The sequence below is a fragment of the Vanacampus margaritifer genome, chromosome 2, assembly GCF_051991255.1.
Source record: "Vanacampus margaritifer isolate UIUO_Vmar chromosome 2, RoL_Vmar_1.0, whole genome shotgun sequence".
In the NCBI taxonomy this organism is placed as follows: domain Eukaryota; kingdom Metazoa; phylum Chordata; class Actinopteri; order Syngnathiformes; family Syngnathidae; genus Vanacampus; species Vanacampus margaritifer.
The window spans coordinates 1,446,802-1,474,174 of record NC_135433.1 but is presented as its reverse complement, the minus strand read 5'-3'; the positions used below and the strand labels follow the sequence as shown (position 1 = coordinate 1,474,174).

The following is a 27,373-nucleotide window of genomic DNA, read 5'->3' as shown; positions in this document are numbered from 1 at the left end:
CGTGCTCGCTCGCTAACTAACCAGCAAGGCTAAAATGCTCATCGTAAAAACCATCACGCGTCATTTTAAGACTCATGGTAATAATAACTTTCAGTTTGCATTCATTCTCAATGTGCTTTTCATCTCTTTCAGCAGCCTTTAGATTCAAATGCTAATTCAGTCGCTAACGCTAACGTTAGCATCCAAGACAGTTAAGGCTGATGATACATTAGCTTCATATTTAGTGTCAAAATGCTAAAAATCAAGAAAACGTGTACTGTCAAAAAAAATCGAATAATATCTCAGATAACATAAGCCCCGTGAACATTAGGGCCCCACCAAGAGTCATTAACAGTCAACAGAGGCTGGACTATTGAGAGGGTTCCAAATGCAGTGTTCGTTCCCCCTCTTCTGCTCGGCAAATTGTGGACGAAAAGGTTTCTCGTTGCCTAGAGGTGCCACAAGATGGCAGCCAAACACCACAAGATGCTCCTCGACACACTTTAACGTCCAGGAGGTCCGAGGCACCAACATGGCGCCAAAATAATATTTACAAAAACAGGCATAGGTGTGGTTTTAGTCCATAGAATAAAATAAATAAATACAAATCGGCAAAAATGCAGTGGGGGGGGGGGGGGGGGTCGATTATAGTGTACTTGATTTTTTTTTGATTTTTTTATAAATCTTTGGCAATGTTTTATTTTTTGTAATTGGTTGTTTCAGTTCAGGACTTTCAACATTTGTCCTTGTCACTGTCATAATTTATTTTATTTTTTTTAAGAAAGAAATGAAAATAAGTGTCAGATCAGTTAAAAAAAAAAGGACAACAACACAGGGGTAATCAGGTTTTTTTTTTTTTTAATAATGTGGGATATGCCATTTTTTCAAATTATCTTTTTAAATAAATCTCTAATCCTAAAATATATATATATATATATATATCAAATAAGTTTGACATTTTATTGTCAATTCTATTTCATAATTTGTATATCATTTAATCAGTGTAAGTTAATTTTTAAACACCTATTGTTTGTTGTTTTTTAACCTTTGAGTTGCTTTTTTTGTTGTTGAAATGGTTAATTCAGTAACGCAATTCCGTGCTTTCTCACTTGGAATGTTGTGCAACTCAAGCCCATTCTTGCTCTTGAATGATCATTAATCAATACGATTGGAGGAATAGCACTTCCTCATCGTCATCATCATCATTTGGTTCGGGCCGACCTCTGTTAGTGATAAGTTAGCCTAGCCTAGCCGAGCCAATCGACAGCTGACTTTTTTTTTTTTTTTTTTATGGCTCAACTTCAACTCCAAAAGTTGAGTTGCTGTTGACTCGCGTGTCTGTCGGCTTCAAACGAGTCCACATGGCCGCTTTGTCATATAAACAAAATTCTTTCTGAACACAAAAACGACAGCAGTTGCAATATATTGAAAAGTATTTGGAACAGTAAAGACGATCCACTTTCATCTCGCTACTCAAATCTCTGGAAAATAGTCCTCATCTTCAGTCAGGCTTTCAAATGGGAATGTTTGTCAAGAATACAAAAATTTGGCTTACAGAGGAGGAAAAGTCAGCAGGTTGTTGCAGTTGCATGTCGCCGCCAGTAGGTGGCAGAAAACTGCATTCCAGCCGCCCGTCCTGGACCGCCAAGGACTTGAAATCGAAAGATGCTGATTTGAGATTTGCTCCAGTCATCGTTAAAGGGATTTGAGGCGCTGAGACTTGAATCAGAAGCTTCCCAGATCCGTCTGGACATGAGCAACTGTGTCAGCAGAAGTTCTAAAAAGGGCACAAATGTTGGAGAAAATATTTAGTGTCAAAATTTCAAAAATAAATATATACAGTATTTTCTTTTATTTTGGAACATAAAAAGAATTGACAGCTTTGTTTAAAAAATGCTTACAAAAATGTGTTGTGTTCGGCGAAATTAAAAACGAAGCACGTAAATTGTTCTCTAAAGTTTTCTACTGTAAATAAAGTTTTCCAAAATTCACATAATTTACATAATTTCTTAATTTTAAATGTATGTATTTTTTATTTAAAAAAAATACAAAGTGTAGCTGGTTCCGAGTGTCAGCTTCATTTTTACCAGGGTCTGTAAAAGGTTTCAAAGGTTCTTCGCAGATTGTGAAAAATGGTCTGAATATGTTGAAAATGTCTTTACGACAAGTAAAAACTGTCGGTGAACATTTTACGAATCCGGATGAAAACACAAAATTGGCTCCATTCGCAAGCATTCACATTTTAGTGAGATGCCAGTTTATACTTCAGGGTTTTAGCTTTGGCCAAATTATGGAATAAAAATTCACAATTATTCATCGATTTTATATCTCTATCTAAATATCAAATGAAACTTAAAGAAACTTTAATGTCAAAGAGATTTGGTGCTGCAGAAGCTGGGCTGATTGTAAATACAATATTTCTTGTGTACTGCTATGGAATTATTTTTGCTTAAGTAATCGTTCAGTTTATGTTGAATATATGTTTGTTGGGGCTATAAATATTATTGGTAGTCTATTTTTGTTATTAAAATGTTAGTTTATTATTCCTAGGTGAGGTCCTTGATAAGCCCGTAATGGGTTTTACGTGTTATATATATATATATATATATATATATATATATATATTTTTTTATTTTTTTTTTTTTCCTGCCATATTTGTATTTTTTAAGATTGTGTAAATAAACAAACAAAAAATTTATCGGCCTTCAGATTTGTGAAAAGGCCCGGCCGATAATCGGTCTAGCCCTATTCTAAAAGACTACTCGATAAAAACAAAAAATAGTTGTCAAATAATTAGATAATTGATAAGTTGTTAATTGATTGATTTTCACACGGCTATTTCCTTTGTCTTTTACCTTCTCGATAGCCTAGCAAGCCACACTCACTTTGTTGAAAGACAGAAAGTGGGTCTGGAAAGTCTGCTATTGAGCGCGATTCGTTATTCACTCTTCGGTACCGAAAACAAAGTCCGTCCTTCTCATAACATTCAAAATCGATTTTTTCACTGCAACGACATCATAAGTCATTCATCACGACTGTCTCTCTTTGCAATGTTGAGTTGACTTCATGTCCGTCCACTGCAACTGTTTACTACTTGGCTTCAGCACGTTGCTTTTTTTTTTTTTTTTTTTTACGTCACATCTGCTCTTTGCTGATTGGTTCTTTCCATTGTCTGTCTGGTCAGGTTGCTCCGCCTCAGAAATGAACCTCATTGAGGTAAAGCGATAAGTCTGGCTTCCAGGATACCTCCTTGATGTTTTGCATCAAAAATGGCCGCCTAGCAGGACTAGAAATGAAATGTTGTGTTTGGGTGGTTTATTTGTGACGCGCGTCAACGCCGTGACATTCAGAACGGAGGAGCGAGCGTCTCGTTTCTCCAAACGAAGAGTTTGACTCACAGAGTTGACGTCTCCTTCTTGCGCCAGCATGTCCATTCCCGCCAGCTGATCCAAGATCAGATTGCCATCACCGACCTGTGCCACAATTTTCATTAACAGCCAGTCATTTGTATTCAAGACACAATTTTACATTTTGTAAAAAAAAAAAAATGCTTATTTTTAACATCTGTCAAAGTTGCTAAGGCAAAGAGATTGGGATTTTTCATCATCATCTGCTTTGTGCATATGTCTACAAACTGAAATATATATATATATTCATGAGGAATTATAAAGAAGATTTTAGTTAGAAAAGTTCTACAAATATTTTTTTTAATTATTTTTATATACTGTATGTGCTGAGGGCTGCTAGAAAATGGATGGCAGGCCACAAATGCCTCCCCGGGCCGTAGTTTGGACACCCTTGTCATTGATAAACGCCAGATTTACTAATAAACTAATGAATACACACACACTCGCACGCACGCACATACAAAAAAAAAAAAAATACCAAAAATATATATATAAAAAAAAAAAAAAGGAGAGCAATGATGATGACATGTCAAATCGGTAAAATTACCGAATGAACAATACTGAGCTCTCCAGAAAAAGAAGAAAGATAAACGGCAGATTTGATTGACTTTGTTTTTGTGTGGTGTTACGAACCGCGTGGCACGCAAGTGCTGTTCGGGAGCGGCTAGCACACGTGTAGGAGGGACGTGGTGGGAAAGGGGGCACACTGAACAAAAACGGGTCGACAACACATGACGCAACATGAACATTATAGCTCAAAACACAGAAAGCAAACAAAATGGAGCCGATTGCTCCTGAGGTCCCCGCCGTCAAAGTAACACCCAAGGAAACACTGACTGCAGAATAGAACCGATCGAACCGATTATGGCGAACACTCGAATGAATCGTGGGTAATGAAACAAACAGGAAAGCAACTACGGCGAACGGCGCACTTCACGAAAGAGTCGGACCAAACAAAAACACACAAGAGAGGTGGAGGGGGTGGCAAACTAAAAAAACAAACAACGAAAGGGAGGCAAACACCCAAAGCCGGCTCCCGCTCCCGACCTGACCGGACCACCAGCCTTTTAAGCTGTGGCCACTAATGACCACCGCAAGTCCCGCACCTGAACCCAATGAGGCAATCAGCGCTACTCCCCTGCCCTGATTGGTGAACCGAGTCGGGGAACTGGTCCACCAATCAGGGAGGAGCGCTCACACCGTCCACACACACAAAAAAGTAACTTCGTGGGCCGTAACAGTGGCTAGCTGGCGAACGGCGCTCACTCACAGTCAGCTCGGATAGATGGCAGACAGAGGATGGATTCATTGATGGATGGATGGACAGATGGACGGATGGAAGAATGGATGGATGGATGGACGGAAGGATGGTTGAAAGGATGGATGGACGAATTAATGCATGCAAGGATGGACGGGTAAATGGACAGATGGATGGGTTAAATGGATGGATGGCCAGACAGACAGATGGACTGATGGATGGATGGAAGGACAGATAGACAGATGGATGGATTAACTGATGGATGGATTGACTGATGGAACGATGGACGGATGGACAGATGGATGGATACATGGATGGATGACTGATTGTAAGAAAGGACGGATGGATGGGTGGATTAACTGATGGATGGACAGATAGATGGATGGAAGGATGCATGGATGGATGAGTTAAATGGATGGATGGATGGATTAAATAATAGACAGATGGACGGACAGATAGATGGATGAAAGGAAGGATGGACAGATGGATGGATGGGTGGACTAACTGTTTGGATGGATGATGAATGGATGATGGATGGATAGACAGATGGACGGGTGGACTAACTGAGGGCTGGATGGACGTATGTATGGAAGAATGGATTGATGGACGGATGGCCACCTGAATTAGTGGCTGCACGGATGGCTGGGTGGATGGATGGATGATGTAAAAATGTCTGACCTGTTCCGGGCGCATGTTATTGACGTGTGCCGACATGTTGCCGATGTTTGCTGCTCTGCTGCTCACGTTGTTGTTGTACAAGCCGTCGCCGCTGGCGAAGGCAACTTGTTGCTGGTACACGCTGCGAAACGAAAACATCATCACATCCAAATCTGAATCCAAACCTTATTTCATGCGTGTGCGCGAGTACTTGTTGGCCGTCGGCATCCACCCGTTGAGGTCGCCGGCTCCGGCGGCGGGGTAGGCGGGCGCCGGCCCTCCTTGCATTTGCCCGTGGGCCGCCGCCATCCTGGGAGACAAAATGGCGCTGCCGGAAGAACAAGCCAACATGGAGGCCGAGTCTTGATGATGATGAGGATGAGGATGAGGATGAGGATGATGATGAGGATGCTGGCTCATGCCTCCTGCACAATTTGAAAAAAAAAAATCTTGTTATTATTATTATTATTAGTGGTGTCAAAATGAGTGTGTTAATTTTGAGTTTATTCCAAGTTCTTTTAACGCCACTCATTTTTTAACGTGCGATTAATGAACATCAATGAACTGGGAGAATTCCACCTTAAAAAATAGCAGTGATACATTTAATAATAATGCATATATTTGTGGAGATTGAGGTAATGTTGTATTTTGCAATTTTAAAAATGTGCAGAATATCACAAGTGACTTCATGTGAAAGATTAGGTAACGTTTAATATGAAAAAGAAAAATGCACTGAGCTGTCACCAACGTCTTACAAATGCAATTATGCCATCTAGTGGCAGAAATTTGACCTCAACATCAATACCACACTCGGTTTTTTCAAATCCAGTACATTTTTTTAAATTTTAACTCAATTTTATGAATTATGAAATTACTGTGCCAATGTCTAAAAGTTGTATATATTTCTATCAGTTTAACATTTTTTTCCCACTTTTACTTTTTTAACAAGTGAATGAAAATTTAGTTGTACATTTAGAACAGATATAAAATTTGTAACTAATAATGAGTTAACTATTGAAGTCACGCGATTGTGAGCATCTGAGGACGACCGACTGTCATCCGGCAATTTCCAGGCTGTGGCACGAGTCGCGGTTGTGTACAGTGATGGTGTCCGTTGCGGCTACCGGCAGATATCCCAACAATCGGCTCCTGTTGACCGTCTTTTGTGACCGATTGTTCAATAAAGCAAATGAAAACGCACCAGTGACTGTTTGCATTGAAGCACCTGTTACGAATTACAATTGGTTTTAGCTAGCAGCGGTATTCGCTAACAATGTTTGCTTTACCACAGACCTGCAGTTGAGTAATTAGTTATTGTTGCTATCTTGTTTTTATAATGAATAGAAGTTGTAAAAGGGTGTCGTAAGAAAATTAATAAAATCTGATGCAATACTTATGGTCACAAGAGGCCGACATGATCTCACTGTAAAATTTCTGATGTCATTGTTTTAATAATGTACGGCACAGTATTCGCAAATCATCTAAAAATATTGCTTAAGCGGCAAAAAAAGAAATCCATCCATTCATTTTCTGAACCGCTTAGTTTAAAAAAAAATATGGGAGGCACTTCATTGTTGAGTGTCACTTTTGACCTAGTGCACTGTAAAAAATGTCTGTAGAATCAACAGTGAGTTTCTGTAAAATCGTGACATAAATAAACAATGAAGCGTTGTGTAATTTACATTCATATGTCCTAAAACTCTGAAACAAACACAACTGTTGATTTGACAGTAAGAAAATGTTACAAAAGTAAAATGACAAGTTGTTTCGTAAAGTTGCTTACATTTGCACTGTATTTAAAACATTTTTTTTAACAGAATTTCTCTCGCAACCACATCTGCCAGTTCCCCCCCCCCCCCCCCCCCGTCCTGTAAAAACAACACAAGTTCTTTTTACGTTGCGCGTACCGTAGCTTGGTGCGGCGTAAGCAAAGTGTTGTGCGGCGTTTTGAGAGAGGCGCGGATTGGACCCGCCCCCCGTGGCGGCCATGTTGGGTGGCATGTTGACGGCCATCATGGCTCCGTGCTGGTGTTGATGTTGTTGCTGCTGACGTTGCCGCAGGTGGTTGCTGAGGTACTCGCGACGCTGCATCAACATCTGCGCGTTGAACGAGCCCTGGGGAGACGCACGCGATACCGACCCTTATTGTGAAAGTCCACAGGAAGTCATCACTCGTGTGTTTTATTGTAATATGACATCATTTGAAGATGTTGCGGCTGAATTTCTACTTTGGCCTGTTAAACACGCATCTTTACGCAGTCATTTGTTGCTTGGCAGACTTCACAGGGTCTCAATTATAATTGGTCCACAAAATATTAATGAATGCTTCCATTACACAGCGGAAAATGCTAGTTTAGTGTTATTATTATGCTGTACAGAAGCTATTCTTCACACAGTGATGTATGTTAGTTATCTTTTATTTTATTTAACATTGCTAACCAAAGCAGCCACATTCATGCATTAGTTAAACGAGTAGATGTGAAAAAATAAATTACCGCTCTGTATTAAACATAAAATGGACAAAAATTAAAACGCTAGCTTTATGTGTGATTGACAATGAAATAAGACAAAAATACAAGCCACATGTTCGACATATTCTAACTACTGTGTATAGATATGAATTACTGCTCTGTATGAAATAGAAAATATTTGGCATTTGAAGTCGGACCTGGTTGGGAAGGTTGGACCTGAGAGGTAGATTCATGCTGGACAGGCCGGTCATCTGGTTCATGATTGGCTGACGGTTCTAGGAGGGAAAATCAGACACCTGAAATGTTTCTCGACAAGCATGTGACACAAAACAAATCAGGAGAAAATAGCCCTTTATAATATTATGATATATATATATATATATCATTTATATATATCATTAACGACAAAATTCAAATGTCCACTTTTTTTTTTTACATCAATTCAATAGCCCTTGTGTTGCTCCTTCTGGCCTTTGCCATTGGGGGGCAGTATAATACAGACGGTCACAACCTCTCAGTAAGCTGCAGTAATATTAGAACAAGCAGCACAATGAACATTGAATTGAAGCAAAAAATGTTACATTTTGTTTCATGATGTCAATTTTGTACATTTTTATAAGTTACAATACGATGCAGTGTGATCTCGTGAAAAAAAATCCCAAAGTCCCAGAAATGCTTCTCACCAGCTGCGTCTGCAGGCGGTGCTGTAGCTGCAGCCTCAGGTTGTTGGGCTGCGGGGCCAGCGGCGGGGGCCGAACGCTGCCCGGCCGGGGGCCCTGCGGCCCGGGCATCCTCATCATGTGCCCCATGTGGGGGGCGCAGAGGAAGGAGGCGTCGGGGGGCTGAGTGCCATAGCCGGCGTAGTGCTGAGCGTACACGGGGGGCTTGGCGGGGGGTGCGTCTGACGGCCCGAAAAGGGGATTCTGCTCCGACGCGCCGCCCTGAGCAAATTTCACAAGTTGACTTTAGTGGATGTCACCAAGACAGCCTCACAACCCTACTTACAAAGCATTTCATTTGAAACCCTAAACTTGTTTGAAAACCCTCATTTCAAACCCTAACATAAAACCCTAAACCAGGTTTCAAATTCTAGTTTGAACCCCTAACCCAGAATAGCAAACCTAATTTGACAGCCATATCCTAATTTCAAACCCTTACCTGGGCTTTGAAACACTTTGAAATCCCAATCCAGGTTTTATACACTCATTTTGAAACCCTAATCTAAAACCCTAAACCAATTTTTAATTTGAAGCCAGACCTGCAACTCAAAACCTAAACTAGAAGGTCTTGAAACCTCAATTTTAAATTTAAACCTTTTTTTTTCAAACCCCAATTTCAATCAAATTCAAAACTCTAAACCAGGTTTCATATTTCAAATTTGAATCCCACGCCAAAAATTTCAAACCACCACCTTAATTTCAAACCCAAATCCAGGTTTCATACCCTAATTTAATAATAGCCTGATTTGAAACCCAAATCTAAAACCTAATTAGAATGAGAGTTTTGTGTCACCTGTCCGGCCAGCGTGGGGATGCCGAGCATCTTGTCGAGCTCCTCCAGGCCCTCGTAGTCCTTGAGGACGGAGCACAGCTGGTTGAGGAGCGCCCCCTCGTCTGCCGGTCCTTCGGGCGCCGCCCCGCCACACCCCGGCCCGACCTCTGGGTGGACCCCGTACGGCGACCTGGGACCAGCGCGCTTCCATTAAGTTCACTTCACTTGAGTTCAGCTAAGCTCAAGGTCGAGATCTCCCCACCGGCTTTGGGTTCCGAAGTGGTCCATCATCATCCAGTCGGGCCACGGCGCTGTCTGATTGGGCGGTGCGTACTGCTGAGGGTAGGCGGGGTTTGGCAGCTCCATCTCTGATTCAACAAAAGAAGAAGAATGTCAAGTTAATGGAGTGATATTATTTGATCAAAGTGGTAGCGCCACCTACTGACCAGAGGAAATAAATATTTTAATCGTTGATGTTTTTGTCTGCTCGCCATATTTGTTCAAGAATCAGTGTTTGAGCCTTCATGAAATTGAAACACGATTCAATTCAATTCAATTTATTTCATTCATTTGTAAAAGAAAAGAAAATGATGTATATAATATAATATAAAGCAATATTGAAATTCAAAGTTAAGTAAAAGAAAGAAAGAAAGAAGTCAAACTTGTTTTGTCTGCCCTTGATCAACACACACACAAAAAAAAAAACACAAAATGAATGACAGCGAGCGGTCAAGACGCTTTCAGTATAACAATCATACAAAATAATTCAAAATAATTCAACACAACTTGCCTGGCAAAAAATGTCATATTTTATATAATTTTTTTTTTTATTGACAGCGTTTTATTAAATATTTGGCTCAATAATTAGAAATATGTACAAAACGCAAATCACTATTATTTTATTGAAATAAATTAGGAGTGTCAGGCGATAAAAAATTGTAATCAAAATGAATAGCATGACTTCAACAGTTAACACCCAGAAAGCCCCCCCCCCCCAAAAAAAACTGTTAACTCACGATTAATCACAAATTTGATATCTGTTCTAAATGTACAATAAAATGTACAGTAAAATGTTTTTTCCAAGTTATTATACTCTTGTTAACATAATGGAAAAAAATGTTAAACTAATAGAAATATGCCTGCATCTTTTAATCGTTGATTTTGTCATAATAATTCATAAAATTGAGTTAAATTAATAGTATAAGTATAAGTACTATACTGTAAAAAAGCAAGTGTGATATTGACTTGTGTTGTGGGAATTGCATTAGTAAGACGGTGACAGCTCAGTGCATTTTTCTTTTCATATTAAGAGCGATCTAATCTTTAACATGAAGTAACTTTAAAATTGTAAAACACAACTTGACCCCAAGTCTCCACAAATATATGCATTATTATTACAGCTAAATTTTGACGTGGACGTGACTTCTACGTTGCGACTGGAATTCCCCAAGTACAGGCTTTACAAGTAAGGGGCACTCATTAAATTTTTTTTTTTTTTTTTTTACAAAAAAACTAAAACTAAATAAAAATTAATAAAAAAAAAAAAAAAAAAAGAGCAATGATGATGGCATGTCAAATCGGTAAAATTACTGAATGAACAATACTGAGCTCTCCAGAAGAAAAAAATAATAATAATAATTTTGTAGTTAAAGGAACTTTAAATGAACGCACTTATTTTGACACCGCTAAAATCAATGAATTAAAATGTGATCATGTGTCTTACCGCCAGCCATTATCTGCATGCCGACCACCGATCGGGACGGCGGCGGCGGCCCCCTGGCGGGTACGGCACCGTTGATGTTGGATAGCATGCGAGCTGCCCGAACCCCATGGGCCAAGGATGGCGCCAGGAGGGCTCCCGCCGGGCCTTGGGGGCCCCAGCCGGGCTGCAGGTAGCCCGCCGTTGGCCCACTGGACAACATGGCTGACAAGGAAAAGACACAAGAGGAGATGCAACTAACATTTTCACTTCTCCAGGCATACTTCAAACCCAAATTTTAAGAACCAATCTTGGCTGGAAACCCTAACTTCAAACCCTAATCTTGGCTTCAAACCCTCATTTGAAACCTTCACCCAGGCTTGTCACACTAATTTGAAACCCTAATCAGGGCTTGAAATCCTCCTTTGAATCTCTAAACGTTATATGAAACACTAGGCATGGTTTTAAACCCTAACTTGAAACCCAAACCCTGGCTTCTTCAAACCCTCATTTTAAACACTATCCTGCCAGTTTACCCCATCTTGACACCCCAATTTGAAACACTAATTTAAATCTGTAACCCTTGTATGAAACCCAAGCCACTGCTTTAAACACCAACCCTAATTTCAAGCCCTAGTTTGAAAGACTATAATTCTAGTTTAAAAGCCTAGCATGGGCTTCACAGCCTATTTGAAACCTTAAACAGACTTCGAACCCTAATTTGAAACACTAAAATGCTCGTTTACAACCTTCACCCAGGCTTTAAGCCCAATTTGAAACCCTAACCCAAAATTCAAACCCTAATTTAATGCTTGTTTAAAACCCTAACACAGGCTTGACACCCAACTTCAAACCCTTAACTCACACTTTATTTTTTATTATATGATCGCAAGACGAAATATGTATAAATAATTGAATTTGTGTGAACCCCCACCCCGCCAAAAAAAAAAAAGTGCTGTTGGTATGTTGTGCATCTTGCGTGTGGTTGTCACCCGCATGGTTGTTGACTGCATCTCCCATCATGCCTTGCTGCTGCTGCTGTAGTAAGGCATAAGGGTTGTTGCCGTTGTTGCCGTTGTTGCCGTTCCTGTGCTGCGGTGCAAGCGGCTTGCCAACGACGCCATCCTGCGAAAGGCTCCTGCCGGGTGCCGTCCCTCGAGCCGGTTGGACGGGCCTGGCGCCACCTACGGGAGCCAAAAGGAATTGCAAATGGAAATGAAAAGACGATCAATTTCAGCTCCAGTCCTGTAGGTGGCAGTAATGAAATTTGTTAAGTAATCATTTGTTGGATCTGCTGTGTCATTGCACCACTTGGCCAATGTCAAGCAAAGGGAAATTGAAAACTTGAAACCCTCACCTTTGCTTCAACCCCTAATTTGAAATATTAACCCAGATTTAAATCCATAATGCAGTTGAAACCCTTGCTGGAAACCTTATCCTTAGTATCGAGCATTCATTTGAAAGCATAATCCTTATTTGAAAGTCAACCATTATTTAAAAACCCCAACCCAGGCTTGTAGTCCTAAATTGAAACCCTAACCTTTGCTTCAAATATTAATTGGATATCCTAAAACAGATTTAAACCTGTAACAAAGTTGAAGCCATTATTTGAAACCTTTCCTTGGCTTCTAACAATTCAAAACCCCTAAACCCTATTTAAAACCCGAACCCTGACTTAAAACCCTAATTTTCGCCACATTTGCTTAGAACATTACGTAAAAAACCTAACTCAGAATTAATTCAGTAAACCAGCTGAAACCCTGACTTAAAAGTCAGACTTTTGCTGCAATCTCTCATTTGAAGCTAACTAACCCTGTCTCTTAACATCTTGATTTTAAACCTTAATTTTGGTTGAAACCGTATCCCTTATTTGAAACCATATTTGCAAACACTGGATTGAAACCTTAAGACGGACTTCACTCATTTCAAAAACTCATCCCTTATTTGAAACCCTAACCCTTTTGTGTACCTGCAGGGCTGATGGCAGGGAAGGCTGTGTGCTGGGGGGGCGAGCCAACGTGGTCCCCGTGGACATCGTGAGTGCCGTGGGGGGCGTCCATCATCTGCAGGATGTCTCCGATGCCGCTCTGCTTGTCTGCCGGGAAGGCGGACGGCGCCGCCGAGGGGGAGGAGGAAGAGGAAGCCGGACCTCCTCTGGACAGTTGTCGGGAGAACGGCTGACGAAGATGATGGCCGCCGCCCTGCAGGTTGTCCAGAAGATCCTCCAACTCGGTCTGAGGGGACACGTTCATGCAGGACTTCATTTGAAACCCTAACGCTGGATGAAAACCTTAACTCAGGCTTGAAACACAAACTTGAAAACCCAACCCTTGTTTGAAGCCCTAATTTGAAACTCTAAGCCGAAATTTAAAACCTTATCAAATTTTTAAACCCTGATTTAAAACCCTTACCCAGGTATGAAAACTTCATTTGAAACCCTAATTTAAATTGAACCCTAACCTAACTCCGGCTTTAAACCCAAATTTGAAACCCCATCCATTGTTGGAAACCCTAACTTGAAGCCCTTAGCTCAGGCTTGAAACAAAAACATTCAAACATAACCCTCTTTTGAAGCCCTAATTTGAAACTCTAACAATAAATTTAAAACCTAATCACATTTTAAAACCCTTACCCTGTCTTAAAACCGTAATTTGAAACTCAGGCTTTAAACCCTAATTTGAAAACCCAGACCTGAACCCCCCTTTTTTTTAAAAGCCTAACATGGGCTTGAAACCCCAATTTGAACCGCAACCCTTGTTTGAAACCCTAATTTGACATTCAGATTCGGATTTGCAAACATCATTTTAAACCTTACCTTAGTTTAGAAGGCTATCCCCAGGCTGGAGACCATAGTTTAATACCATAATGCTTGTTTGAAACTCTAACCCTACCCTGACCCAGACCCTCATTTAAAACCTTAAATGTGGTTTAGAAAGTTATCCCTTGTTTAAGCCCCCACCCAGTCTTGAAACACAAATTCAAAACCCTAACCCAAATTGAAGCAAAAGGCTTTTGTGTCGGTTCCCGTACTTGTTGTCCTTTTCTTACTGACTAAGGTGAAACTGTTGCTGTTTCCTGATTGATTTTGTGATTCAACTAAGCTCACAAATGATTGAAATTGAGCGCGACTCCCATACAAACGTGGCTGATCAAGTTACTGAAGCACGCACACACACACACACACACACACACACACACACACACACACACACACACACACACACACACACGGTCGCTTACGTCCTGCGGCCGTTTGGCTGGCGAATGGAGGAGAAGCTAAAAATAGAGCGGGGCCTCAAATGAGGTCACATGTGATGTACAGCGGGACGCACGTATGCGGTCACGGCCACTGTGGACGACGTGCGCACACACGCACGCACGCACTTCCAAAGCATACCCCGTAAAAATAAAATGAAATAATCACGGTAGTTGTGAGCACATCAAACAACAATGTCTCTTATTTAAGAAATAACGACGCAATAACATGAAGTCGCGTGTCCTATGTGTTCATTTCGACATTGGCATTGTTGACAGTCATGACCGTCCGAGATTGACTATTTAAGGCTGATGCTTATTCTGATATTTGGCAGAATACAATAACCGATTAATCAACCAATTCCTTAAAAAAAATAAATAAATGGGGTGTCAAAATGAGTGCGTTCATTTTGAGTTAAAGGTCCCATCATATGAAAATGCAGTTGAGGGGGGTTTTCTATCAATAATATGCATCCGTGGCCTGTCTACAATCCAAGCAGGTATGAAAAAAGTCAGTCCACGACTTCTTTAGCTTTCTCCTCCTTTCTAAAATGTGTGCTTCAAACGGGCAGATTCAACTTCCGTGACGTCAAAAAGACACGGAAGTGCACTCGACCCCGCCCCCTCGGGTTAGTGGCCTCTGGTAAAGGTTTGTCACGCCCACTGAAATTGGAGAAGCTCGCTGCGCCTTTCTTTTTCTCACCCTGCTTGCAAATGCTCCGTGGAGAGGGGAAACACTGATCAGGAAAAAGTGGTTGCTTCCTTCATCCCAAGTCTTTGAGAAGACAAAAGTGCATTACTTTTATTTTTGAAGGACGTGTACCGACGTCATTACTCAAAGGACTGTTTTGTTAGTGAAAGCCGACTGCAAATGGGAAAGATGTGAATACGAGCACCTTCTTTTAAAGTAGGAGCTACATTTGTCGTGTGGGGGTTGTTTGGTTACGAGAGGTCAGATACGATAAAGCAGACGGTGGTTGGATAATATGAAGTGCTTGCGTATTTTTGTCAAGATACAATCCGCGGTGGTTCATTTGCCGTGACTGGCAACTGGCCAAATCGGAGACATTCACGGCAAAATAACGTTTGCCAAGGCACAACCCCCGGGACCCTCTGTTTCCATTTTGCAGCAATTAGCATTAGAATATAGCTAAGTTTCATCATTATTCACAAATCTGTTTAGAACTGTGGGTAAATTAACTTTTTTTTTTCCAACATGGCCCTGGTTGATCTCGTTTGCTCTGCTGCCACCTGCTGGCCGTTTTTGTAACAACTACCATTGCGTCAACCGTTCTCTTCAGTTCACAGGCTGAACAAAAGCCTTCTGTATGCTCTAGCATAAAAAAAAACATATATATATGTCTTTGGGACACTTAATACATTTATAATAGAACGGATTTATACATATTTGGGAGCAAATGAGTTAAGCTCCATAAAAATAAAATTAAAAAAAGGGCACATCCTCAATCAACATTCACCCATCCTAAATGTTTTCCTGTCTACTCAAGAACTCCCTTGGAATGCAAGCCACTAAGTTTGTGTCAGGGCTTCATCACCAGAGTAAAAGTGTAGCGTATTCGGCCACTAGATGGCGGCAGGCTATTTAGCTTTTCATTGTATATTTAAAAAAAAAAAAGAAAGAGTGAAAACAGGAAATATTTGAAGCTCAGCCTCGTTTTTGCTGGAGTTGAATGAATGTGAAATGATCTTCAATTCTGCTTTTATGCCCACAGAAAGCAACGGCTGCATGTTCATTTTACAATCTACATCTTTGGATATGATTCTTGATGTGTGCAAGATTGAGATAAGTTTGTTAGTTTGAAAAAAAATGTGATTGTTCACATCAAGATGCATTATGTTTTGAATGTGTTTGTATGATTTTAAAAGTGTGTTCCAGGTCCAGAAAGTAAAAACCAGACCTCGTTACTTGCCAGTTAAGTAGAAGCACCTTTGGCTTAAGCCAATCTGTGGTAGGGTTTTTACTTTCTGGCCCTGAAGTCTCCACTTCATGTTTAAAGACCTAAAAAAAAAGAAAAGCACCTTAAATGTTATAAAAAATAGCCCTGCGGTATTTATGTCAAGAATTTCACGTGGTCTGGAATGACACCGGTGATGTAAATTGCAAGAACTGACCTGGTCGGCAATGTTGAAAGCGGGGTCCTGTTTGTCCGTCTTGATGGCGGCCATGTTGGCCCCGTCGCCGGCCTCCATCTTCATGGCCTTTTCCAGGATGCCGTTGTCGTCGCGGTCCAGCAGGTAGCGCAGCAGCACGTTGTCCTTCTTCTTGGGGCTCTCCGGCTCCTGCTTGATGCCCAACTCGGCCAAGGCGGCCGCGCTGTCGTCACCGTCGCCACCCGCCGACTCGGACCCGGCCGGGTCCTTCCCCGTCGCCTCGGCGGTCAGCTTGGCCAAGTCCACCGGCGAGCTGCTGTTCTGAAGTAGCCTGTGCAGGATTTTGTGTTTCTCCTTCAACGAGGCTGAGTGGTTGGTGTGCGCCGCCCCCAAACAGGCGCCGACGCCCGCCAACTGCTCGTCCGCCAGGGCCCCGAGAGGCGAGCACAGGTCCGGGGTTTCCATCTTAGTGGTGAGAAGCTGCAGAAGCTGCGTGTGGCCTTTGGCGCTCAGTAGGTGATCCGTCTCGTCCTCGTCTTTGGCCTGGTCCGGCTCGCCCTCCTGTTTTTGGGACGGGTCCTGCTGCTCTCCCAATGTCGCCAGTAAATCCTTTTCCAAGCCAGGGTGGTCGTTTTCCTGGGTGCTGGGAAGAGGGCTGCGGGGGGCAGCTTGCCCATCAGGGGACTCAGGAGTCCTGCGGCCCTGGTTGAGGGCCTGAAGTGCTCCTAGTGGGTTGAAGCCACAGTTGTTGGAGCTCGTACAGATGGATACCGGAGAATGGAGACCGCCACCCGGTGAGAAAGAACCAGGCTGGTGTTGGTGGCGGGGGCTTCCGTTGCTGCTGCTCTCCACCAATCCCGGGCTGTGGTGATGGCGAGGAGACAAGATGGCCCCCTGGCACCCGGAGGTGACGCTGGGGCTCCCCTGGGCCGAGGGGCTGGCAGGTTTGCGGCAGTTGGCCTGTGGCGTGGCGGCTCGGCTCGCAATGCCGCACGAGGACGCAGCAAAGTGGTTGCCGGTGACGTTGGCGCTGGGACAGCTGCCGGGCTTGGACACGCCCAGGCTTGTGGGCACGTCCATATTCTCCCTTGAAGAAGAAACACAGCGCTTTGGTTAGAGCTGAACTTGACCTGTCTAACAGCCCTGACAGCATGCTGGTCTACCGTAGCGTTCATTTTATCCGCCAGTTTAAAAAAGTTTGAGTCCAATTTGAGTCACGCTTGGTACAGTAATTTCCGACGCTACTTTTTTCATTTGCATTCGACCCTGCGGTCAGTGCGAAGGTGCGGCTTGTCCGTCAGATCACAAGGGGGCGCACTATTAAGGAAGCGCAAAAGCGTCAGGCCGAGCAAAACAAACCAAATACAGGAGGAGAGACAAACAATCAATTATTTTAATATCTCATAAAGTAACAACAAAATAGAATTTTAAGGGCCACATTTTTTTGTATCTTACTGTTTTCTTGAAATTTACTGTTTACGTGAATTTAAAAGTATTTTCTTATATTGTAAAAAAAAAGATATTAAAATAATCCATTCATGGTTTTATGAATCGATATCACGCGATCGATTCAATATCGATTAATTGATTTTTAAAATCCAACCCTAAAAGTTTGCATTCCAGCACTGCTGATTGGACAGAAATCTGATTGGATGAAAAATATAACATCGTGGAAATAGCTTAATACAATTTCACAGATTTTTTTACATATTTTTTTACCTCTGCAGGATGTGCAACGACAGGTAGAGTTGCGGCTCGTTGGTGGCGGGCGAGCGGACCAGTTTGCTTTTGGTGTGCGCCGACACCACGGTACCGTCGGACAGCGAGAATCGGTAGAGGGGGCTGAGCGCGTGGCCGTTCCGCAACACTGCCGGGGAGAAGCACGACGGCGAAAGGTGAGCCGACCAGAAAGGACGACGGCACGGCCACGGAAGTCGCTCCTCACCGTCTTGCTGGTGCCTCTTGGCGAAGGAGACGTCGCCGTCGTTCTGCAGGTGGAACCTCTGGATGCAGCGCCGGACCAGGTCCTCCCAGCCCGGCTTCATGGACGCCCGCAGGAGGCTGGTGTCCAGCGACGTGATCTTACCTGCCAGAAGGTTGACAGTCATCCAGATGGACGCGACGCTGCTCATAAAAACCTTTTGGATCATATTGGGAACCGATTGTCATGGGGGAACGTGAGTGGCTGAGACACAAATGCAAGGGAACGGGAATCGAGTGCAATGCCTGATACTTTTATTAACCGTAGGAAGAAAAGTGGGCAGACAATCATGACTGGATGAGACCGGTCGCCATGACTGGAAGGGCGCGAGTAGACTGGCCGCCATGACTGGAGAGGGCGTAAGTAGAATGGTCGCCATTACTGGATGGAATGTGAGTAGACAGGTCGCACTGACCTGACGAGACGTGACTGGACTGGTCGCCATGACTTGACAGAACGTGACTAGACTGGTCGCCATTACTGGATGGAATGTGAGTAGACTAGTCGCCATGGCTGGACAGGGCATGAGTAGACTGGTCGCCATGACTGGACAAGACAGGTTGCACTGACCTGATGAGACGTGACTGGACTGGTCGCTATGACTTGACAGAACGTGACTAGACTGGTCGCCATTGCTGGATGGAATGTGAGTAGACTGGTCACCATGACTGGACAGGGCGTGAGTAGACTGGTCGCCATGACTGGATGGAATGTGACTAGACTGGTCGCCATGACTGGATGGAATGTGAGTAGACTAGTCGCCATGGCTGGACAGGGCATGAGTAGACTGGTCGCCGTGACTGGACAAGACAGGTCGCACTGACCTGATGAGACGTGACTGGACTGGTCGCTATGACTTGACAGAACGTGACTAGACTGGTCGCCATTGCTGGATGGAATGTGAGTAGACTGGTCACCATGACTGGACAGGGCGTGAGTAGACTGGTCGCCATGACTGGATGGAATGTGACTAGACTGGTCGCCATGACTGGATGGAATGTGAGTAGACTAGTCGCCATGGCTGGACAGGGCATGAGTAGACTGGTCGCCGTGACTGGACAAGACAGGTCGTACTGACCTGATGAGACGTGACTGGACTGGTCGCTATGACTTGACAGAACGTGACTAGACTGGTCGCCATTGCTGGATGGAATGTGAGTAGACTGGTCACCATGACTGGACAGGGCGTGAGTAGACTGGTCGCCATGACTGGATGGAATGTGACTAGACTGGTCGCCATGACTGGATGGAACGTGGCTAGACTGGTCGCCATGACTGAACAACACGGCACTAGACTGGTCGCCATTACTGGACAGGATGCGAGTAGACTGGTCACTATGACTGGATGGGACATGACTGAACAGGACGTGAGTAGACTGGTCAACATGACTAGATGGAATGTGAGTAGACTGGACCGGTCGCAATGAACTGACGAGACGTGACTGGACTGGTCGCCATGACTGGACAGAACGTGACTAGACTGGTCGCCATTACTGGATGGAATGTGAGTAGACTGGTCGCCATGACTGGACAGGGCGTGAGTAGACTGGTCACCATGACTGGACAAGACAGGTCGCACTGACCTGACGAGGACGGCTAAGCTAGCTGTGACGATGGGTAGCCGTGACGAGGATGACTTAGTTAGCTGTGACAAGGACGACTTGTTTAGCTGTGACGAAGACGACTTGGCTGTGACAAAGACTTGACGCATGAACTTCCACACATAGCATAGGCAACGCGCCCACACCGACTGGACAAACACAACAGAATAAATACAGCAACACTAATGAGACACACGTGGGGAAGGGAAGACACACACATGTGGACATGATGAGACATAACGAGACAAAGGAGGAAACCAAGAACACCAGACAATAAACACCAACCACAGACCAAAACAAGAACACCCATAACGAACAAAAACCCAACCCTTACAGAAGCCAAACATGACCGGCCGGGTCATACCAAAGACTATAAAAATGGGACCCATTGCCGCTCTGCTTGAAACTCAACATTAAGGGTTGAAATTGGGGGGTTAGATCACCAAATGATTCCCGAGCGCGGCTCCTTGCTGCTGCTCACCGCTCCCTCAGTGGATGGGTCAAATGTGGCAAACAAATTTCACCCCACTTAGGTGGGTGTGACAATCAGTGGTACTTTAAATTTAAAATGAGTTAACGATGGCAAAATGATTTGAATGAATATTTCCAGTCTCACTTGTTGAAACCACATAAATCTGGCATTTATTTAAACAGGGGTGTGTAAACTTTTGATATCCACTGCACTTGTGTGTGATACGCTGTGTTTCTGTGTGAAAGGCACAAGGTGGTAACCGTTTGCCGCAAGCTCCTCGCCGAGCGCTTTACCTTGGAGGTCCTGGCGCGTGGTGAAGCTCTCGTACGACGACATGGCCGTTTGCTCCTTCACCGGAACTCTTCGGGCCACGCAGATCAAACACGATTGCAGATCTGAATGCGTGCAAAGGGGAAATATTCAAAAGATCAAATAAGCTGCCTATTTCTGAATAATATGCGTTTGTGCTAGCTTGTAACATCGCAGTGGAGGCGAATTGACTTCATTTACGGCTTTCACGGTGCGTGACTTGGCAGTTAGGCTAGGAGAAGGTTAGACATTTTCAAGCCACAGCTCGACCACATTGTGATAAATAGTATCAGGTAAAAGCCAAAAGGTAAGCAGAGCTGCAGCAGTTTCCATTTTCAAAAATTTCAATTGTTATGCACGTACATTTTATTTTAAGGCCATCCATCCATCGGGACGACCGTCGGATGTCTGAAATTAGAGCGTCAGAAGCTTGCTTTCCCCGCGAGGATGACAAAAGTGTCATTAGCGCCTCCCAGAGGACAAGCGGCGAGGTAACGAGGACAGGACGTCGGAGGACAGGAATAGCTACAACTAATAACTAGACGAAGTGCAATTTCTGCAGAAAGCTGAATGCTAAATTGAATGCTTATGAAGTCAATTGAAAGATAAATGATGTAAAAAATTACAAAATAATAAATGTTGTTAAAAGTAATAAAGGTTAGAAACAACATTGAGCATTCCCACTAATGATTACGAATAAAGAATCTCAATAACAAACAAAAACATTTTCCTTTCTGAAACAAAACTAAAATCTAAGTGCTTTTAAAAAACAAAAACTAACTGAAAATACATTCTACAAAACAAGCTATAATTATAGCAAAAAATGGATTATTGAATACATGAGCTATCGGGGTTCGTTTTGAATGCATCTATCTCGGTGTTACAGCACGGCTGTTTTAACCCCAAGGACAACATAAGTAGCTCACGGGTGTGTTCAAAAAATAACTCACCAGTGATTGGACATGGCTAATAACAATCAGAAGAAGAAGAACTTTTCTTTCCGTCATAATCTAATATCGTATACATATTTTTAAATCTTAAACAAAAAATAAAATAAAAGTATATAAAATGAAATAAATGAATAAAATAAAAACAAATCTTCGTTGGTCGCTGAGGCAAAAACTCGTATATGGGAGGAGTTTGGTGAGGCCATGGAAAACGACTTCCGGACGTCTTCAAGGAAATTCTGGTCCACCATCCGGCGAGAGGAAAGCAGTGCACCATCAACACTGTGTATAGTGGAGATGAGGTGCTGCTGACCTCGACTTGGGGCGTCGTGAATCGGTGGGGAGAATACTTTGAAGACCTCCTCAAGTCCACCGACACGTCTTCCTTTGAGGAAGCAGGGTCTGGGGGACTCTGAGGTGGGCTCTCCTATCTCTGGGGTCAAAGGCCGTTGGATGAGTTCCTAAAGGCTCTGGATGTTGTGGGGCTGTCGTGGTTGACACGCCTCTACAACATCGCGTGGACATTGGGGGCCTCTGGATTGGCAGACGGGGTGGTGGTCCCCCTTTTTAAGAAGGGTGCGTTCCAACTATAGAGGGATCGCACTCCTCAGCCTCTCAGGTAAGGTCTGTTCAGGGGTGCTGGAGAGGAGGGTCCGTCGGGAAGTCCAATCTCGTATTCAGGAGGAGCAGTGTGGTTTTCGTCCCGGCCGTGGAACAGTGGACCAGCTCTACACCGGTTTGGTGGCCTCAACATCGCATCTCTGCTTTTTGCAGATGATGAGGTGCTGTTGGCTTCTTCAAGTCGTGATCTTCAAGTCTCACTAGAGCGGTTGCAGCCGAGTGTGAAGCGGTTGGGATGAGGATCAGTACCTCCAAATCCGAAACCATGGTCCTCAGTCGGAAAAGGCTGGCGTGCCCTCTCCGGGTCGGGGAGGAGATCCTGCCCCGAGTGGAGGAGTGGAGAAGTATTTTGGGGTCTTGTTCACGAGTGAGGGCAGGATGGAGCGGAAGATGGGCAGGCGGATCGCTGCAGCGTCTGCAGGGATGCCGACTCTGTATTGGGCTGTTGATGTGAAGAAGGAGCTGAGCCAAAAGGCAAAGCTCTCGATTTACCGGTCGATCTACGTTCGTACCCTCATCTATGGTCACGAGCTGTGGGTCGTGACCCAAAGAACAAGATCCCGGATACAAGCGGCCGAAATGAGTTTGAGGTGAGAAGCTCAGTCACCCGGGAGGGACTCAGGGTCGAGCCGCTACTCCTCCGCGTTGAGAGGAGCCAGTTGAGGTGGCTCGGGCATCTGGTTCGGAAGCCTCCTGGACACCTCCCTGGAGAAGTGTACCGGGCATGTCCCACCGGCTCCGGGGACAACCCAGGACACGCTGGAGAAACTATGTATAAATTGCACTTAGATGTATTTTTCATTATTGAAAATAAATAAATAGAACTTTGCCTTCATTTATAATTATTTTATAAAACACTAGCTTTAAAAAAATATCCAATATGGCCATTTGGATTTTAGGAACACAACTTATATACTAGAGGATACCTTGTTATTTTACACATGGACCACTTGAAAGTTGTGTTCCTAAATACTAACGGCCATATTAGACACTTTGAAATTTATATATAAATATTTTAAAATTTAAAAGCATTTAAAAAAAAAATAATTGGGGACCAAAGTTGTATTTATCTGATTTCATTTGATTTTTTTTAAACAATCTGATTTGTGACTTTTGTGATCCGTTGTAGCACCAGTTGTTTGGGTACAAAAACTGTGAGGTGGTCAACAAAGAAAAGAATTGCAGTATGTCCAAGATGACATCACTGACGGAGAGGCAACAACTTCCAACTTCGTTCAAAGAACGCTAAGTAAGCTCATGTCAGTTGTTTATGGGCTAATTATTGTTGCTAGCTGCTTAGTTAATGAGACTGTCAGACTCACATTGCAAACACGGCAATCTGTTGCGTCACTCTGGGTTCGCTCCCCGAGCCCCCGACTCCTACTTTGATGCTCAGCTGAAATAATATCATCTGCAATGTCGTTAAAATGACTCCAAAGGGCTTGAAACTCAAAGTGTAGGACTTGTGAATCGCTTGAGACGTGTCAGTCTTGACTCGGGACTTGAGGCCAAAGACTTAGACAAAGACAAAGCAGTGACTTACTCCCGCCTCTGCTACAAACGAACCTGTTCTGAAATTCCCAAACTATTCTAAGCCTGTGAGGGGAAATATGAGGTTGCGTTGCGTTACCTTCTCCCTCCTCCCTCATGGATTTGGGCTCGGAGACGGCGAAGCATTGCATGGTTTCGTACTTCTGCTGCGAGGCTTCCTGCTGCGAGGCCGCCTGCCAGTCGTCCTCGCCGTCCGCCGCCGACGCCGCCGCCGCCGCCGCCGTCGGCTTGACCAGCATGCGGCAGGTGAACGTGTGACTGTTCCTGCCCGAAGAGTCGCCACCGCGGTGATTTACTGGACGTCAAGGGACACAAAAAAAAAAAAGATACCGATGAGCCATGAAAACAAAGAAAAAAATCAACGACTCAGGATGTGAATTTATTCTCCTAAAATATTTTTTTCTTTAAAGGTTTTGACTTTGTTCATAAAACGGCTTTTTGTTTGTTTGTTTTACTTGTCCTTATTTTTTTTTATTTTATTTTAATCTTATGTAAATAAAAGCGAAGAGAAATAAAAAACAAAACACAAGTTGACATTTTTATGCCCTTTTTTTTTCTTGAAAATGATCATTTAACTCATGTATTTAAAAAATGTAATGTTATGCAAATAGAGTTGTAAATCTTACATGAGAAATGTAAAAAATGTTTGGAGAATAAAACCATAATTAAATTGTAATATTCCGACTTTGTTTTCTTAAAATGGTTGAAATTAGACTTCCTTTTTTTCTTAAAAATTTGAACATTACTGTTGTATTGCAAAAAAAAGTCATAATGTTATGCAAATAAAGTTGCACATTTTACATAAGTGAAGGAATAATGTTATGGAAATCAAGTAAATTCAATTCAATATTCTGACTGTTTTCTTAAAATGCTTTCTAAAAAAATTGTATGTTACTCTTGTATTGCAAAAAAAGTTATAATGTCATACGAATAAAAATTCACATAAGAAAAAGAAACATAAAATATAAAGTTGCAATATTCTGACAATGAAATGTTTTATGAAATTGGACTTTGCTTTCGTAAATTGTTAAAGCGTTACATGCCCTTTTTTTTTTGTCTAAAAAATGTACTTAACTTTAGTATTTTAAAAAAAAAAGTCCTAATGTTACATGAATAAAGTTTTCAAATTGGATGAGAAAAGGAATCATGTTACGTTATGTAAGTGCAAATGTAAATGCGATATTCAGACGTTTCCGCCATTTCTTATCCGAAATGTGAAAATGTTTGCAGTGCAACTTTGCCTCTTTGCGTTTTGCGGGCACCGACCGAGGCTCTTGGGCAGCAGGTTCTTGACGAACTCGGCGTGGTCGCCGACGTGCAGGACGCTGTACACGCTGGTGTTCATCAGCTCGTCCTGCTGGTACAGCAAATACTGGCTGACGTTCTCCGACACAAACACAACGTTGCCCTCCATGTTCACCACGAAGAAGAAGCCGTCCAGGGCCTGCAAACAAAAACACCGCATGGGACGGATGACGACGCTGAGAGGCCGAGACCTCCGCCAAGGCTTGACAAGCTGGCAGACGTCTGCCAGCTTTTTCCTTTCATTTAATGTACAGTTTAATTACCGCCACGTGCATGCACTCCGTTTGATAAGGTATTATTAAAGCGATAAGAAAGAAGGAGTCATGCATTACCGCCAGTGGCCTTTTTCATCCCCATAAGTATCCATGCTAAAGAAGGGGGCGCTAAAGAACCAAAAGTATTTGGCGACCATCAAATGGAAGTAGAAGTAGTCTTGTGTAAGTTAGAGGCTAGTATGACTTGTTTACTATTTAGAGCAGCAAGATGCACAGTAAACATTCAGGATTCTACTTTTGTCTCCAATTTGACGCAGAATTTCCGTTAAGGTAAACGACTGCAAAAAGAACATCTTTCTAAACAGTGTGTGTTTTTGCATGTGTGTATTTTTGGAGAGCGATGCCATCCGCTTGCATTAAAACATTTTTCAAGCTACGTAGCAATCAGCAGCTCGGAGCAGCTCCCGCTTGAGCCGTTTCCTTTCTTTCCGTTTTCTCACGTCTTCAGAATGTGCCAATTGCGAACGCTAGGTCGGTCCAGATTGACGTCAAGTTTCACGCTCAGTTTGCGTTCTATAAATACCACCTTTGGCGCCGAAATGTTCGTACGGAGAGTTTTGGCCTCATTTTGATCCTACGCAAGCTTTATAAATGCGGCCCCTGGACTTGCCACCTACTACAAATACTGCTGGCCTGTCGTCACTATCTCATTTTCAGAGAGGAACACACACACACACACACACACACACACGCACACACACACACACACACACACACACACACACACACACACTTGTAATCAGCTTTCCAGAGAGGTATTTATTTATACCTCGGTGCCGTGTTGTACATCAGCACACACCCGTGACGCAACAGATACTTTATCTTCCACCAGCGCGACTCTCCCCCGCCCCCCCCCCCCAGTCCCCTCCCCCCTCCCGGCGGCCCCACCTCCAGCATCATGGGCCCCAGCGTGTCCTTGTCGATGACGCCGTGGCCGCTGGACGAGATGTCGGCCTTCTGCACCTCGTCCGCGTCGGCCACCGGAGCTTTCTCTAGGGGGGGAAGAAAAAATAAAAGAGCGATGAGCTGTTGCGGGTTTCACGTATTGAGATAATTAGACGCTGTTGTGACGTCACGGCCGCTGGACGAGGCGTCTTTACGCACGCATGCACACACAATATCTCACACAAACTCCCTCACTCGCGCTCACACGCACCAACTCGCACGTGAATACTAACTGCATTATGAAAGCATTGTGAGATTTACAAATGATAATTAATATATAGGATGTAAAGATTGGTGATGCGTCCCAGGTAGCATTGAAACGTTTTTTTTTACCAGGTTTTTCCCCCTCTTTTTCTTGGAAGCCAGAGAATTTTTGAAAAATTGAAGCCTGTCATGTTTACTTTCAGTCTTGTTTACTCCCTGTCATGTTTTCCCCTTGTCTTGTCATTTCCTGTTTTATTGTGAAAAGTCTGACTCCTCTCGTTTCTGGTCACTTGCCCTTCCTCGTGTGGTGTCTGTGTCAACCTTGATTGTGTCCACCTTTCCCCATTACCCTCATGTGTCATCCAATCAGTGCCCTCAGCCAGGTGTGTCTTGTCATGTCATTAGTGTTGGTGTATTTAGTCGGTTGTCTCCCCCCTGTCTGTGTCGGTTCATTTTTTGCTGTTGCCACGTTCGTAAGTCTTTTGCCACGTCACGCTGACCTCTTTGCCTTATCCGGATCCATGTCATGTTGTTAGTCTCGCCTTAGTTGTTTTTTCATGTTTTGCTTCAGGTTTTGTTAGTTCCATTTGTTTTGTACTTTGAAGTTAGCCTTTTTTTGATTTGATATTAAAACTTTTTTTGGACTACACCCCTGCCTCCTTGCTCTGCCTTCCCGCATCTGGGTCCCAAAGCCCCCACCTTTCTGACAAAGCCAAGGTGCCCTGAATAAAGTCCCGATTTGATTTTTTGAATTTGGAACTTTAACTCGGTAACACTGTGTGCTTAAGATTTTGCGCTTGCGCCTAACATTAAAAAATCCAATTACACGTGCC

At 43.3% G+C, this 27,373-nt stretch overlaps 1 protein-coding gene across 3 annotated transcripts in view; it reads right to left on the bottom strand.

Moving 5' to 3' along the window:
• Positions 1–610: 610 nt before the first annotated feature.
• LOC144043446 (nuclear receptor coactivator 2-like) overlaps positions 611–27,373 on the bottom strand; it is a 53,833-nt gene continuing 27,070 nt past the window's right edge. For all 3 annotated transcript variants that reach the window (XM_077557093.1, XM_077557092.1, XM_077557091.1), the window contains 19 exons: positions 26,280–26,383; positions 25,078–25,255; positions 23,891–24,106; positions 20,677–20,778; positions 18,275–18,415; positions 18,049–18,196; positions 16,351–17,416; positions 12,932–13,196; positions 11,955–12,146; positions 10,987–11,187; positions 9,526–9,631; positions 9,285–9,453; positions 8,456–8,713; positions 7,970–8,047; positions 7,209–7,416; positions 5,513–5,726; positions 5,323–5,443; positions 3,378–3,452; positions 611–1,756 (listed from right to left, as the gene is read on the bottom strand). In XM_077557093.1, coding sequence (XP_077413219.1) covers positions 1,745–1,756; positions 3,378–3,452; positions 5,323–5,443; positions 5,513–5,726; positions 7,209–7,416; positions 7,970–8,047; positions 8,456–8,713; positions 9,285–9,453; positions 9,526–9,631; positions 10,987–11,187; positions 11,955–12,146; positions 12,932–13,196; positions 16,351–17,416; positions 18,049–18,196; positions 18,275–18,415; positions 20,677–20,778; positions 23,891–24,106; positions 25,078–25,255; positions 26,280–26,383 — 3,854 coding nt within the window. In that variant the 3' untranslated portion in view covers positions 611–1,744. The remainder of the gene's footprint in view (positions 1,757–3,377; positions 3,453–5,322; positions 5,444–5,512; positions 5,727–7,208; positions 7,417–7,969; positions 8,048–8,455; positions 8,714–9,284; positions 9,454–9,525; positions 9,632–10,986; positions 11,188–11,954; positions 12,147–12,931; positions 13,197–16,350; positions 17,417–18,048; positions 18,197–18,274; positions 18,416–20,676; positions 20,779–23,890; positions 24,107–25,077; positions 25,256–26,279; positions 26,384–27,373) is intronic.